Source organism: Phacochoerus africanus, chromosome 6, assembly GCF_016906955.1.
Source record: "Phacochoerus africanus isolate WHEZ1 chromosome 6, ROS_Pafr_v1, whole genome shotgun sequence".
Classification (NCBI taxonomy): Eukaryota; Metazoa; Chordata; class Mammalia; order Artiodactyla; family Suidae; genus Phacochoerus; species Phacochoerus africanus.
This window is the reverse complement of record NC_062549.1, coordinates 118,081,735-118,098,715: the sequence shown is the minus strand read 5'-3', so window position 1 is coordinate 118,098,715 and position 16,981 is coordinate 118,081,735. Positions and strand designations below refer to the sequence as shown.

Genomic DNA, 16,981 nt, shown 5'->3' with positions numbered 1-16,981 from the left:
AGTAACGAACCCGACTAGTATCCATGAGGACGCAGGGTTGATCTCTGGCCTCGCTCAGTCAGTTGAGGATCCCGCATTGCTCTGAGCTGTGGTGTAGGTCACAGACACGGCTCAGATCCCCAGTTGCTGTGGCTGCAATATAAGCCAGGAGCTGCAGCTCCAATTCTAGCCTAGTCTGGGAACCTTCATATGCCGCAGGTGTGGCCCTAAAAAGAAAAAAAAAACTGTTCCGTGGGTAAATTAAATTATTGATAGAGTGAAGCATAGAGGCCAGAGTCAAAGTTAACTTTTGAGATTTTGTCTGGGTGATGGGGAGGTGCTTGGTGGGAGGCTAGGAGCAGTTAATGAGGGAGCAGTGGTTTCAAACCAAGCAGGTGCTCTAGACTAGTTAGCTTTACCACCAAAAGAAACTGGTTTTTTTTTTTTTTTTTTTTTCGCATGTCTGCCCATCCCTATCCTCAAGTGCTGTCTCGCAAGTGTTATAATTTGAAGTTAATGGGGCTGGGAGAGGGGTCCAAGCATGACTGCTAATTAGCGGGCTAGAACCCAAATCACACATCATAAGGACATCTTTGTAATGCCCACGCTTAGTACTCCATGTGTGCTGAACCTAGTTTCCTGAAACGTTTAAGGAGAGGCTCTCCTTTTTGCTGCCAGTCTTCTGTATTCAGCAAATCTTAGTGCTTCTAGACTGTTTTCAAGTTGTTGCCTCTGTTTTATGGAAACTTTTATTTTGGAGAAGTTTGACTCAGAAATGGTTGGAATGCTAATTTCACAGCTATCATATCAGTGTTTCTGTGGCAGTACCTGAAAGGCTGCTATCAGCCTTTGCTTCCTCTTTTATAAACAAGTAAAATATTAAATAACAGGAAATCAAAAGCCACAATTGAAGAATCCTTTCTCAGATGGCCAAATTGAATCTTCAAGAGTATTTTCACTTTCCAGATCACAAAACATAAATATAATTGACACAGAGGCTCAGGTTTCATTAAAAAATATATTATGGGTATGTGGGGGGAGGTGTTGCCCTTTGCCATCAGGTTTTTTGGGGAAAAGAATAACACCTAAGAACAAAGCTAAAAATCTCATAGGATCTGAGGCAGATGTCCCCAGGGAAAGACCATTAGCAAAGTCATAACTCAGAGTCTGGCTTAGACTCTATATTAAGCCATTTGTTGTTTAAAGAATCCTCCCTTGTGTATCAGAGGGATGAAATGATCTGAGTAGAGAAATAGTTGTAAGTTCCAAACTCCTCCTGAAATTCACATGTTATTTTTTGACAGGCTTTAAGATTTAATGACCGTAGGATTGAGTTGAAAGAAATGTTTTAGGGAGTTCCCGTTGTGGCACAGTGGTTAACGAATCTGACTAGGAACCATGAGGTTGGGGGTTCGGTCCCTGCCCTTGCTCAGCGGGTTAGGGATCCGGCGTTGCCGTGAGCTGTAGTGTGGGTTGCAGACGTGGCTCAGATCCCTCATTGCTGTGGCTCTGGCATAGGCTGGCAGCTACAGCTCCGATTAGACCCCTAGCCTGGGAACCTCCATATGCTGTGGGAGTGGCCCAAGAAATGGCAAAAAGACAAAAAAAAGAAAAAAGAAAAAGAAATGATTTAGAAGTATTTGCAGATTAAGTCTATGAAGATTTTATTTAATTTACCAGGTTGATCTACTGTTTTGTCAAATTAGTCCAAACTTCGTATTTGTTGCGTTGTTTCTGTGTGTGGTAGTGCGCAAAGGTTTTATTTTGTTTTATTTTACTTTTTTCTTCCAGTTTTATTGAGATGTAGTTGTCACACAGCATTGTATAAGTTCAAGGTGTCTGACAATGAAATGATTATCATACGTCATGAAATGATTATCACTGTAAGTTTAGTGAACATCCATCATCTCGTATAGATACAAAATTAAAGAAATAGAAAAAATTTTTAGGTTGACAAGTCTTAGGCTTTACTCCCCTAACAGCTTTCATATATAGCACACCACAGTGCTAATTATGTTTATTTTGTTGTACTTTACATCTCTAGGGCTTATTTATCTTACACCTGGAAGTTTGTCCCTTTGGACTGCCTTCATCCAGTTCCCACCAGTAACCACAAATATGATCTCGTTTTCTATGAATGTATTTGTTTTTGACATATAATGAACTACTATGAACTAACAATACTATGTTAGTTCCTGTTACACAACATAGTGATTTGGTATCTCTATACGTTTTGAAATGATCACCATGGTACACCTAGTTGTGACATGCCATTTAAAGATACTATATAAGTATTGACTGTATTCCCCACACTGTGTCATTCATACCCATAACTCATTTATTCTGCAACTGAAAGTTTGTACCTCTTAATTTCCCTTACCTATTTCTTTCCTCCCCTTACCTCCTGCAACCACCTGTTCTCTCTCTATATATCTCTATTTTGTTGTTTGTCAGTTTGTTTTGTTTTTTAGATTCTATGTATAAGTAAAATCATACAGTATTTGTCTTTCTCTGAATATTTCACTTAGCATAAGAGACCCATTCGCGTTGTTGCAAATGGCAAGGTTTCATTCTTTTTTATGATCGAGTAATATTCCATTGTAGATATTATACCACATCTTCTTTACCCATTTATCTGTTGATGGGCACTTGGGTTGTAAATAATGCTGCAGTGAACATAGGCGTGTGTATATCTTTTCAAATTACTGTTTTTGTTTTCTTTGAGTAAATACCCAGGGGTGGAATTGCTGGATCATATAATAGTTCTATTTTTAATTTGAGGAATCTCCATACTGTGTTCCATAGTAGCTGTGCCAGTTTACACTCCCACCAACAGTGCAGGAGAGTTTTGTTTTCTCCATTTGTTATTTGTTGTCTTTTTGATAATAGCTATTCTGACAAATGTGAGGTGTTATCCCACTGTGGTTTTGATTTGCATTTCCCTGATTACCAGTGTTGGGCATCTTTTCGTGTGACTATTGGCCATCTGTATGTCTTCTTTTGAAGAATATCTATTCAGATTCTCTGCTCATTTTTTACTGTGTTGTTTATTTTTTTGATGTTGAGTTGTATGAGTTCTTTGTATATTACCTCTTGTCGTATATATCATTTACAAATACCTTCTCCCATTCAGCAGGTGGCCTTTTTTGTTTTTCTGATAGTTTCCTTCACTGTGAAAAGATTTTTAGTTTAATGTAGTACCATTTATTTTTGCTTTTGTTTCCCTTGCCTAAGGAGACATATCCAAAATAATATATCAAAAGACTGATGTCAAAGAGACATATTTTCTTCTAGATGTTTAATGGTTTCAAGTCTTACATTTAAGTCTTTAATCCATTTTGAATTTATATTTGTGTATGTTTTGAGAGAGTAGTCCAATATGATTCTTTTGTATGTAGCTGTCCAATTTTTTCAACACCATGTATTGAAGATGCTGTTTTTTCCACATTTACATATTCTTAACTTCTTTGTTGTAGGTTAATTGCCTAACAGCATTTTTCACAGAACTAGAGCCAATAATTCTAAAATATGTACGGAAACACAAAGGTAACAAATAGCCAAAACAATCTTGAGAAAAAAGAACACAGAGGTATCATGCTCCCTGATTTAAAACTATACTTCAAAGCTATAGTCATCAAAATAGTATGGCACTGGCACAAAAACAGACACATAGATCAATAGAAAAGAATAGAGAGCCCAGAAATGAGACAGTACTTACATAGGCAATTAATCTGCACAAATGTTTTACAATTTTAAAACTCTTAAGATGTACTTTTAGGAGTTCCCATTGTGGCTCAGTGGTTAACAAACCTGACTAGTATCCATGAGGAAGCAGGTTCAATCCCTGGCCTTGTTCAGTGGGTTAAGGATCTGGCATTGCCATGAGCTGTGCTGTAGGTCATAGACTCACCTTGGATCCTGGGTTGCTGTGGCAGTGGTGTAGGCTAGCAGCTGCAGCTCTGATTTAACCCCTAGCCTGGGAACCCCCATATGCTGGGAGTGGGGCCCTAAAAAGACCAAAAAAGAAAAAAAGTATTTTAAAATTTATTTAACAGCTAATTGAAATTAAAGTACTATAAGCTGGTATAACATATATTATTCATCAATAGGCCAATGTTTCCCAAACTGTTGGAGATCTCTCCTGGCTGAGTGGGTTAAGGATTGAGCATTGTAAGTGCTGTGGTGTGGATTTGATCCCTGGCCCGGGTACTTCAGCATGCCACAGGTGCAGCCAAAAAAGTTCATTCATGTGTAGATTCTATGGCAAATGATACTGGTTTTCCATTTATAGCAATGATATAAAACACTTAAGAAGAAATTAATTTAAGATAAAAGAATATGTCTGTTTAAAGAGAAATGGTAATACATGGTACTGCCTGTGGTGGCGAAAGTTGAGAAAGTTGGTGCATGATTAAGTGAAGTTTGGGAAACACTGGCTTATTGATAAATAATGTACGTTATACTGGCTTATAGTACTTTAATTTTAATTAGCTGTTAAATAAAAACCTCGTAACTACTGGAAATATATATATATGTATATATATATATATATTAGAATGTTGACTTTTTAAGAATCTTTCATTAAAAATTAAAAGAGTTATTTGGGTCCTTGATCAAAGGACATAACCTGGCATCCAAGTTAATTAAGCAGAAAAAAAAATCGCTTTAATTGGTTGACTCCTAGTTAGTTAAAAGTAAGAACTTTTAGTCAAATGCTATTCTATTGAGAAGCTTTCCAGGAATTTCTGCCAAAGAGTAGGGCGCTTTTATAAAAGCAACATGTATACTCATAAATTTGAGTGAGTTGGCATGGTAAACCAAGCACTATCCAGAGGGCTTTTGTTAAATTTTATCAATCAAAACTTGGGGAAGATTCTTCTGGTTTGGGTTTACAAGAAGAGTAGACAGCATATTAATTTTTTCCTGAGAGACAGAAGAGGAAAATCAGGATATTAGAAGATGCTTTGAAATTAGTTTTATTCAGAAAATGTTTTTAGAAATATTAGAATATCTAGGAACAATTTTTTTTTTGTCTTTTTGCCATTTCTTGGGCCGCTCCCACGGCATATGGAGGTTCCCACGCTAGGGGTTGAATCAGAGCTGTAGCCACCGGCCTACACCACAACTCACGGCAACGCCGGGTCCTCAACCCACTGAGCAAGGGCAGGGATTGAACCCGCAACCTCATGGTTCCTAGTCGGATTCATTAACCACTGAGCCACGATGGGAACTCCAGGAACACATTTTTGATTAATTATAGATTTTATTTTTAGAAAGAGTACATTTAACGTTTCATAACTCATTTAATTACTCCACATTTAAAAAACGAGTTAATACACATTAGTATAAAATACAAGAAATGTGGAGATAGTGGAAAATATAAAGTAGAGTCCTTCACCCCCCCACCCCTCTCTAATGTTCCCCCAGCCCTATTTCTTAGACACAACTAAATGTTAACAGTTTGAAGTCATCTAATTTTAAAAGTCAAGGGTAATGGGATTTAGAAAATTGGAAGAGTAGGAACCATTTCTCCAGCCCCCAGCCCCGATTCTGTTCTCATGGCCTGCATCTATATATTCAAGCAGATGTGATGTATGGAATTACTGTGGGCTTTGGAATCAGATCTGTGTTTGAATTCTAACTTCATCACAGAGCAGCAGTGCACGTTTGGGAAGCTCCTTGCCTTTCTGAGCTTTGGGTTCCTCAACAGCAAAGGCTTAATAAAAAAAATATTCTCTTTCTGAGCTTTGATCAGCCTCCTCTGTCTCTCTGTGTCTTTTTAGAAGGCATATCTAAGATTTGACATAAGAATCCCTGATGTTTTTTCCTCCCGAAGAAATGGAATTTGGTATTTTAATGACCCCAGTGTGCTGGATCATTTATTAGAACATTTCACTGCTCTCCTGAGTTGTCAGGTTATAAAAGGACATTGCATTTACCTGCCTCTGGAATCCTCCTGGAATTTTGATGGCCTCTGTTGGGTTTCACTTTGCTCTTATTAATAATTTAACCACTGGGATAAAAATAAAAACAAAGACTCATCTTACAGTGTGAGAACACGGGTCATGTGTGCTAAGTCATGCAGGTAAGATAAGAAGCCAAACCTGGTGGGGTAGCCAGTCTGAAGAAGTCTTTCATGTGGGCTGTTGCCTCCCTCCCACAGAATAACTGCCTCAAAATGAAAGGGAATTGATGTAATGGCTGCTGAGGAGGGAAGTGTATTTTTGCTTTTCAGAGGTGGTTGGAGAAGCTTTCATTATCTAATCCAAACACAGGGGGCTTCTACAAGCAGCTTTCTCTTTTCGCAGCCGTAGTCAGCTTTCAACCACTGCTGCGTCTTTAGGCTTGAAACATCACTGCATTAAAACTGACTCTTGTCGAGACTATTATACAACCTATCCAGCAGGAACAACAAAGCCCCGTTTGAATATTGGTGACTGAAAATGGTCTTTATAGCTGGGTTGGTTTAAGTGGATTTTGGTAATCATTTGAGCTGCGACTCAAATGTGGTTCTCTGTTGGTGGAATCTGTGCCCCATGACCCGATCGTTCTTTTACCATGGTTTTGTTTTCTGTGCTGGTTTTGTTTCATATTCAATTTGCTTTGTTTGGTGTGTGCTTTATCAGACCTTCATGTTTACTCATCATAGGAATATGGAGCTTTCTTATTAAATTTAGAAGTTTTTTTTTTTTGTCTTTTTTCTTTTTATGTTGTTGTTGTTGTTGCTATTTCTTGGGCCGCTCCTGCGGCATATGGAGGTTCCCAGGCTAGGGGTTGAATCGGAGCTGTAGCCACCGGCCTACGCCAGAGCCACAGCAACGCGGGATCCGAGCCGCGTCTGCAACCTACACCACAGCTCACGGCAACGCCGGATCGTTAACCCACTGAGCAAGGGCAGGGACGGAACCCGCAACCTCATGGTTCCCAGTCGGATTCGTTAACCACTGCGCCACGACGGGAACTCCAGAAGTATTTTTTATGTATTTATTTTAGTTTGCTTTCTTTAGAGAATTGAGGTGTTTTCTAGAACCAAAATTATTAATAAATAAATATATGTAATATATTGCTAGTGGAACAGCTTAAACTCCAAGAAACTTTGTAAGTAGAGAAGAAAACCCTACTTTTAAAGAATTGGGACTCAGCCATTCTTCTTGTTGAAGTAAATAGGTGGTTTTTTTGTTTTTTTTTTTAAGTTTTATTGAAGTATAGTTGATTTACAAGGGTGTGATAATTTCTGCTATACACAACAAAGTGATTCAGTCATACATATACACATATCCCTTCTCTTTCAGATTCTTTTCCCACATAAATTATCACAGAATATTGGGTAGAGATCTCTGTGCTATACAGCAGGTCCCTGTGGCCAGTCATTCCATATTGAAGTGCATAGCGTTTGCTGTTAGAACCTATTAAGGAAATAGTGTTATTAATTCCAGGTAGAGAGGATTTTAGGGGTCAAATTTGATTCAAACTATAGAGGAAAAGGATGAGTGGTCTTGTTTGAGAATTAAAATATTAAATTGTACTTGGAATAAACCCAAATCCTCCTCCTGGTGTGCAGTGCTCGTCACCCTCTGACCACTCCCTGCCTTTCCCTTCCTCCCCCAGCCGTAGCCGCTCTCATCTCCTTCTGACCAGCAAGCTCTTCCCCCTCAAGGACCCTGGTCCTCGTTCCCCCTTTCCCTTAGCTGCTCCCATGGCTCTCCTCTTGCATATCTCCCAGACACCCCTCCCTGCCTATGTCAAGGTATTAAGTAAGTCTCTTCTCTTTCTAGGACTGTTTCCTTTCCACACTTAAACTGTGTTTATTTTGGTTAATTTTTGTTTTTGTTCCACAACAATGTACATTCTACAGAGTGCCTGGTACAGAGCCTGGCACCTGCTAAATGGTCAGTACATTGATTAAATGGAAGTTGTTTACTTGATTTAAGAGCTCCTTTTTGTTTTACTTTTATTTTATTTTATTTTATTTTATTTTATTTTTTGTCTTTTGTCTTTTTAGGGCCGCACCTGCGGCATATGGAAGTTCCCAGGCTGGGGGCGGGGGCGCGGTTCTAATCAGAGCTGTAGCTGCCAGCCTATGCCAGAGCCACAGCAATGTGGGATCCGAGCCACGTCTGCGACCTACACCACAGCTCACGGCAACGCCGGATCTTAACCCACTGAGCGAGGCCAGGGATCAAACCTGCAACCTCATGGTTCCTGGTCGGATTCGTTAACCACTGAGCCACGACGGGAACTCCGTCCTTTTTGTTTTATTTAAGATTAGTTTATCTAGCTGGACTGGAGGGATTTAACTGTCTTTGACCTCAAGAGGCAAGCCAACATGTTCCCCAGTGGTCTTACCTGCATGCTTTTGCCTCCATTTCTTGTGATTTTATTGATTGTTTAGAGGGCAACGTGGGCCTTCCTCAGAGCAGACAGAGAACTCTGTAGATCTCCAGTGGGTACCGCTCCCTGAGATGTCTTTCAGAAGTCACCAGGAACTAAATGACCTCACAGCAGATCTTCTGCGAAGGACGGGGGTCCTGTGCTGGTCTTTGGTGAACACAGTGTTCAGTGATGGGGGTACAATTGCTCTGCTTCCAAAAGGGTAGCCCCACCGTTGCACCTGTTCAGTGTGCCTTGTGGAAACAGCCCTGGATGGCCCCTTTATGGCTCTGCCCTCTGTCTTTAAGCTCTTACGCATCCTAAGCTGAAGGCTGCTGTTCAGCTTCAAGCTAAAAAGGAAATTCTGGCAGCTCGCTCACTGTCTAAAGATCAGCATTATCACTTGTCACTTTCACGGTGAAGAAGGGGAAATGCAAACATGGTGAGTAAATTAGTTTTGTGCCATTCTTTGGTGGTGTTCTAAATGTTGCTATTTATTTGTCTTAGGTAATCTATTTAAAGAAGACACCAGAAGAAGCCTACAGAGCACTCCTTTCTGGCTCAAACCCCCCCTATCTTCCATTCAGGTATAACTGCTTATGAGACTTGAGCTATAGTACTCGGCTAGACAGCTTGCTACTTCAGAGTTGGAGTCTTGTGTTTTTTAATTATATTAAGATTGTGCCCATAATGTTTTATAGAATGAAATGAGACGGTAGTTTTTCTTATTTCGTTTTGGTGGAGACCCCTTCTCCCATCTAGTAAGCGTGAAATAGCTTTCCCTTTTTAGGAATTAACTTTTTCCCTTGCATTCTTTCTATATCTTGATAGTTTAAGCACAAACAGTGCCTGATTTACGACCCAATAACCATGTCAAAATGAGTTATCTACATCTACAATTCATCCATTCATTCTTTCATTTTGTGAGCGTTGATTGAGCTCTGACCAAATGTCAGGGGTGGGAATATATAGTAAGACCCTCAAAGTACCTTCCCAGAAGCAGCTGGGACCCTAAATCACCCGCTGAGCAGACAAATCTAGCTTCCATCCTGAGGAAGCCTGTCTCTCATTAAAGTGCTGGAAAAGACTATTTCACCTGAAGAAGATGTCTTAAAAATTTCAGGAAAACTCGAGCTTGTTTAAAAAATAGAAGGGAGCATCCATCAAAACTCCCACAGCGGTCTCTCCCGGGAAGAATTGTGAATGATTCTAGTATTTTTGCCGTTTTGCTTATTTGTGTATCCAAATCTACAAGCATGCAGATTGCTTATTATTGTTCCTAATATCATAATGAGCAACAATAATGAAATAAAGGAACAGGAAAGATTGTGGACCCCTCTTAGTTTTTGTTACTATCCTGTAGACTCACGGAGGGCAGGTCCCAGTGCCTGGCCTTAAAAAGTGCTTTTCTTAAATATTTTAACGAATAAATTAAGACTATGTCCCCTGAGATCTAAGGGATTGCCACCTCTGAATCTCAGGCCACAGGAAGGGAGTGTTATTAGGCACAGGGTGGGTGTCAAGGCGAGGAGGAGGGCGGGGCGACCACAGTGTGCCTGGTCTTCTCAGAGGAGGCAGGGAGGGGAGTACAGGAATTGGGGCGGCAAGAGGAAAATATCCCCAGTCTGGGAGTTCCCGCTGTGGCTCAGGGTGTTAAGAACCCGACATAGTATCTGGGAGGATGTGGGTTCTATCCCTGGCCTCGATCAGTGGGTTAAGGATCTGGAATTGCCACAAGCTTGCAGCCTAAGTCACAGATGCGGCCAGGATCCCACATTGCTGTGGCTTCGGTGTTGACTACTAGCTTGAGAATTTCCATATGCCACAGGTGCGGCCGGGAAGAAGGAAAAAAAAAAAAAAAAGGAACTATCCCCTTGCAACTTAGAGGGTGAGCTAATTAACCATTAAAGGGCATATAAAAGGTGACATTACATAGAAGAACATTTTCACAGTGAAGAAAAGCTTTTTTCCCCCACTTCCTCTTCTAATGGCTTCTGTAATTCAAAAGCCCTTCATACAATACAATTCTATTTTTTGGAAAAGGGTAACTAACTGTACTAGTCGTCTGGGCTTTTATAACAAAGAATCATAGACTGAGTGGATTGTAAACAACAGAAACTTATTTCTCCCAGTTCTGGAGGCTGGGTCAGGTGGCAGCCTGGTCAAGTTCTGGTGAGAGCCCACTTCGGGGCTTCAGACTGCCTATTTCTCTGCTTACTCCTCAAGTGGTGCTAAGAGGGCAGAAAAACTCTCTGGGGTTTCTTTTCTCTTTCTTTCTTTCTTTCTTTCTTTCTTTCTTTCTTTCTTTCTTTCTTTCTTTCTTTCTTTCTTTCTTTCCTTCCTTCCTTCCTTCCTTCCTTCCTTCTTTCTTTCTTTCCTTCTTTTCCTTCCTTCCTTTCCTTTCTCTCTCTCTCTCTCCCTCTCTCCCTCTCTCCCTCTCTCTCCTCTCTCTCTTTCTCCCTCTCTTTTTAGGGCCCCACCGGCGGCATATGGAGGTTCCTAGGCTAGGGGTCTAAACGGAGCTGTAGCCTCCGGCCTACGCCAGAGCCACAGCAATGCAGAATCCAAGACACACCTACGACCTACACCACAGCTCACAGCAATGCTGGATCCTTAACCCACTGAGGGAGGCCAGGGACTGAACCTGCATTCTCATGGATACTAGTCAGATTCGCTTCCGCTGCGCCACAACAGGAACTCCTGGGGTTTCTCTTTTAAGAGCACTGATCCCATTCATGAGGGCTCTACCTTCATGACCCAATTACTTCCCAAGCCCCCACCTCCTAGTACCGTCCCACTGGGGCTTAGACTTTCAGTATATGGATTTTGGGGGGACACGAGCAGGCAGTTCACTGCAGTATTAAGGGTGATATGAATCACTTCCTAAATTCTGAGCAAAGTGGTTAAGAGCATATGCTTTGGTGGCCGAGACACTTCTTGGGTTCGGAGGTTGGCTGTGCTCTTTTCTGTGTGTAGTAAGGAGGTATGTGTAACTTGGGCAAATTACTTATCGCCTCTGAGTCTCGGTTTCCTTTTCTGTAAAATGGCTTAGGGCTTTCCGGAGGATAAAATGAGCTAATGCATTTATCACTGTGCCTATGCACTACCTAGATTTTGGTTTTCTTATTGTTAGTACTATTTTTAATAAGAAATAAGGATTATCCACAGGGATATAAATATGAATAGGAAGCATTTCTGCTAGTGATCACACATTCTAGTAGGGGCAGATAGCTTTATAGGCACCTAATTCATTGTCAAAAAGTTGGGCTGTAGAAAAATAGAATGAAAGATGAATTCTGATGGACGTGTGAGAAAGTATGAGACTCACTTGAACTGAATTTTTAAAGGGTTTGTCAGGTAGAGAGTGGAGGAGGACCGATTAGGCATGGGTGTGCCCCGGTGGAAATCCCTGGAGGGGCTGAGTCTGAGACAGCTTCAGCCGCCCTGCCCTCCGAGGTGGGAGCACAGTCTCCGTGTTGGGGCAGGAGGGGTGGTGCGGCCATGTCTGCGAGGGGGTCATAGGTGCACTTTTCCTCGAGACAGTGAGGCCTCATTCAATTTGCATTTTAAAGCAGAAAAAATGTTTACAATTTCTTGCTGTTATTTTGTAAACAACACGTGCACTTGGAAATTGTATTTTTTAAAAAATTAAAGTCTAATTGATTTATAGTGTTGTGCCAATTTCTGCTGTACAGCATAGTGACCCAGTCTCACACGCACACACATGCTTTTTTCTCATGCTATCTTCCATCATGTAATGATGTAACATTTGTAAAATTATAATTCCAGTCAGTAGGCCCAAGGGACAGTGTAGCTATTCAAATATTTTAAGTGGAAAAATATATTAATTTCTATGTTTGTGACTATTATTCACTTAGAAGTCCTGGGAGATGTATTTGTTTCATAAGCCAGATGGGCCCTCCTATCCTTAGTTGTTTTAGCTGAAGATATTGAAGGAGGAAAGAATGAATTCTTCCTTTAGCATAATTATATTTTAACTTCTATGTGGTAGGTAATTAATTTGTGTCCTGAGAACTAGAATTTTTTTGAAGAATTAAGATTGAAATGTAAGAAAAGACAGTAAGAAAATTATTTCTACTTAACATGGAATTAAATCATAATTGTTATAATTGTAGCCTGTTTTTCAAATTGTTTTTATTTAAACGTTTGAAAATACAAATACATTAACCTGGTTCAATATTTTAAAAACATATAAGAAATTTTATAGTGAAAGCTTTCTCTTCCATCCTTGATTATATCTGTCTAGCCCATAGTACTATCACAATGACTGGCACAGAAAAAGCAATAAATTAACATATGTATTCCTTGGCACACAAACAAGATAGAAAAGGCCCGCTCTCGGTCCTTGAGAGAAGAGTCAGCCATACTTGGTGGGGAGTCAGCCATGCAAACAAATAATTACAATATAAGATATGTGTTTTAATGCTGCATGTAGCAAAAGTAATGGGGCATGAACAAAACCTGATACACAAATGTAATGGGAAATTACAGGCACAGGACCTGCCAAGCCTCTCTAGAAAAATGAGCAAAGGCTGGACAGAAGAGACTGCTGCAAAGAATGTTTGTTAAATCAGTAAGTCTTAAAGAACAGCATTATTTAAATTAAAACACCTAAAACCCTTTTATTAGAAAGACACTGGAGTTCCTGTCCTGGCTCAGTGGAGCCATGAGGATGCTAGTTTGATCCCTGGCCCCGCTCAGTAGGTTAAGGATCCAGTGTTGTGGTGTTGGCCGATTCAACCCCTAGCCTGGGAATCTCCAAGGGTGCAGCCCTAAAAAGACAAAATAAAAAAACAAACCCCCCCAAAAACCCAGAAAGACCACAAGCTCTTTGGCGAATACGACTAGCTTTCTCTAGTTTGACTACAGAGACAATTTCAGTGCCAGTCATTGCGATAGTCTTATGGGTCCAAAGATTGTTAGGACTACTAGGTACCTGCTCCAGGGGACTCAGTGTATGGTTTGCATGAGGAGGTGTGTCAGACAATTGTGGTGTCTCCTTAGAGTTAGGAGGTAGGTTGTGTGGGAACATCGACGAAGGAGGTGTAATATCGGAAATGAGGGTTGGAGGAGGTGTTAGGGGTAGGCCCTGTGAATGCCTTTCACATTAGGATGAAAAATGGAGACTAACACTCCAGGTGCTGATTTGAGGTGCTGTAATTTTTCATTTGGATGGCATAAGTTGTTTTTTTATAATAGTAGGATAGGTAGGATACTTTATAACATGACGTTTGGGAGTTCCTGTTGTGGCTCAGCAGAAACTAACCTGACTAGTATCCATGAGGACAAAGGTTTGATCCCTGGCCCTGTTCAGTGGGTTAAGGATTCAGTGTTGCTGTTGACCCCTAGCCTGGGAACCTCCGTATGCTGCCAATGTGGCCCTAAAAAGACAAAAATAAAATAAAATAAATAATATGTTTGCAGTGTAGATAGGTTATTATAACCAAAAGGACTATCTGATCGGTTTTTCTGTTTGGACTTAAAATTTTTAAATTATATCTTTCTATTAACCTAGTTAAAAATTCTCCAAAGATGAAGCAAATTAAAAAGAAAAGATGTGAGTAGCTTTATTGTTTATTCTTTTTATTCTTCCAGTTTTATTCAGGTATACTTGACACACAACACTATGAAAAGGTGTGTAGTTTCATGATTTGACGTTGCTCTATCGTGAAATGATTACCACAGTAAGTTTAGTTAACATTCATCACCTCATGTGGGTACAGTGTTTTTTCTTACGATGAGAACTTTGGTGATTTACTCTCTGAGCAACTTTCACATGTGCCGTTCAGCAGGGTTAACTATAGTCACGGCGCTGTCCATCACACCTCAGGACTTATCTTCCAACTGGAGGATGGTGCCTTTTGACCATCTTCACCTACTTACTCCACCCCCCCACCCGCACCCCCATTTCCTGCCTATTCATGATTACATTAAGTCTAGCGGACTTTGGTGACAATTGTTATTTCTGGCTTGGTGTGACCCATAAGGAATATTTGTTGTGATGTTACCATCTGCAAGTCGGTTTTAGGGGGTTCTATTGAATTGTAAAGCAGTTGTGTAGAAACTATACTTTTCACTTGCACTAGGGATAGCCAGTGTATTTATCAAGAGTGACTTCAGCTCAAAACTCAAGGAAAAGGGTGTGTTTCACCTATTGTAATTCTTTGAGTCCATCTGTCTTTACTGTAGGCTTGGCAGTTGGCCTTCGAGAGAACAAAGGGCTCTTCAGTTCTGGGGTCAGTGATAGAGTTTGAATTGGAAGCCTGGTTGAATCTTTTTAGGTTCTCTTCCTTTCAGTCATGTACCACCAAATGTATAGTCTGTACTGCTGACTGAACCTTCTGCAAAGCCATTTATTAACTGCAGCCTGTCTAAGCCCCGTAAGACCACCAACCTTCAGTGGAATTCCTAGATTATTTTCTTGGCAGTCACTGGCAGTGGTTTTCACATCTACGCTTTTGGATGTTTATAAAACAGTGTCTGTGAAAACTCTCTAAATCTCACAGAACATTGAGAAGGTAGCTCATCTAAGTTGCACAACTCGACTTTTTGGGCTTTTAAATTCACTTAGCACCTACTTCTTTGTTTATTGGAACATATGTATTAGCTTGGTAACTTTTTTTGATATTAATGATTCATAAATCTGCCAAAACCCAATCTTTCTCTGATATATAAAATTAAACGGGGAATACAGCTATACTGACCATAAATAACATCTAAGAGCCCAGTTTGGAAGCCATATACAGAAAGCATGACTTGAAAAATAGGGACTAGGTGCAAAGGTGAGGTTGATGTAGGGTGCTGTGCTGACAGCCAGTGCAGTAAAGCTGCTTGAATGTCCTACCAGTTGTTAGTTTCCTGTGTTTTCTCTTCCCTTCTTTCCTTCCTCCCTCCCTCCCTTCCCTTCTTCCTGCCTGCTTTTCTTTCCTGCCTTCCTTCCTCCTTCCTTCCTTCCTCCCTCCTTCCCTCCCTTCTCGCTTGCTTGCTTTCTTCCTTCCTTCCTTCTCTTCCTGGATAGGTCCAAGAACATATTTTGTGTGCCTATTTTATTTTAGCTTGGAGAAGAGGCTTATAGGTCCATGACTTATAGGTCACAGTTACCCAAACGTATATGGGTTCTCATATTTGGTTTTAGAAAGTATGGGAAACTTAAAAAAAATATTGAGGAGTTCCTGTCATGGCACAGCAGAAATGAATCTGACTAGGAACCACGAGACTGTGGGTTCGTCCCTTGGCCTTGTTCAGTGGGTTAAGGATCCAGCACTGCCATGAGCTGTGGTGTAGGTCGCAGACACATCTCAGATCCTGAGTTGTGGCTGTGGCGTAGGCTGGCAGCTGTAGCTCAGATAGACTGGGAGCCTTCATATGCTGCAGGTTCAGCCCAAAAGGCAAAAATAAATAAATAAATAAAAGCCATTGATGCCTGGGTTCTACTCCCAGAAATTCTGATGTCCTAGGGAGGAATCCAGGGGTTGGGATTCTTAAAAACTACCTTCATGGTTTCTCTATGCTACCAAGGTCACGAACTGCTCCTCTATAAGACCTGCCTCAGCTAAAAAAATAAAATAAAAAAAGATTCAAGGGCCATAAGTTTAGAACGCTCCATCCTGGAGCACATTCCCATTTTAAAGATTCTGAATGGTTCTGAGTAATAAAGTAACCTGTTTAACTTTGTTTAACTCAGAATTTTCCAAAGAACTTCATCCTGAACTCCCCCCCCCCCCCCCCCGCCGCCCTGTTTCCATCAACATCCAGCAGAAAGCAGCACTGGTTTTCTGAAATTCCAGGGCACATTTCCTGATCCACTCCTGTGTGGAACAAAATAGATCTCTTGGGATTAGAAGAATATGCTGCCATTTGTGGAACTGTTTTTTTGCTCTTTCCTGAGAGTTTTAGAAGTAGATGGCTTATCAAATCATGGTATTTTAGCTAATATGAACAGGAAGAGCAAGTTTTCTTTTAAAGCAGACTTGAGGCCAGAAAACCTTACTTAACAGAGGACCCACACACCTCCCCCTGGCAATCCTTTAATGACATTGGTCATCAAAATGAACCCATACTGTTTGTGTTCAGGGATGGGCTTGTTGTGTTTTGGGGATGACCCCTAGTGATATCCCAGTCGCTGAGCTAGGTCTTAATGGGAACTCTCATCTGGGCATGCCCGAACTTGTAGGTCTCTTAACAAAGGCTCAAAGGGTCAACCACTTAGAACTTGGCATAGGCTGCTTTCTTCCTTCTGAAGCGAAGTAAACATGTGCTGGTAGATGTTAGATGCCATTGTAAAATACATCTCTTTACATAAAATGTTGAGCCAGACATTTATTAGCTTAAATATAATACTGTGAGTTTTGTCAAAGTTTATTTAGCAATTAACTTGTACTTCAAAGGGAAAGTTCTCTTTACCATGTCCTCGCCCTGTGGCCCCCCCCATATCAAAAATGTAGAAACAAAATTTATTTTACAGTCTTTTGAGACTCTCCTTTCATTCTCAACTTTTCTTTATGATGACTACCTCCCTGCTTCTCAGTGTTGATCTTTGGGGTCACTTCTGTCTCCATGGATCTTTAATAAACCTTTGCTTTTCATGCTTGATATGATAGGAAAGAATATG

At 40.6% G+C, this 16,981-nt stretch overlaps 1 protein-coding gene across 16 annotated transcripts in view; it reads left to right on the top strand.

The window, feature by feature from the left end:
• The window catches only part of CDC14A (cell division cycle 14A), a 169,172-nt gene that overhangs the window by 55,011 nt on the left and 97,180 nt on the right, over positions 1-16,981 (top strand). For 14 of the 16 annotated variants that reach the window (XM_047785178.1, XM_047785179.1, XM_047785186.1 and 11 more), the window contains one exon: positions 8,857-8,936. The exons of the other annotated variants lie outside the window; for them this stretch is intronic. In XM_047785178.1, the coding sequence (XP_047641134.1) occupies positions 8,857-8,936 (80 nt within the window). The remainder of the gene's footprint in view (positions 1-8,856; positions 8,937-16,981) is intronic. 16 annotated transcript variants of the gene reach the window in all.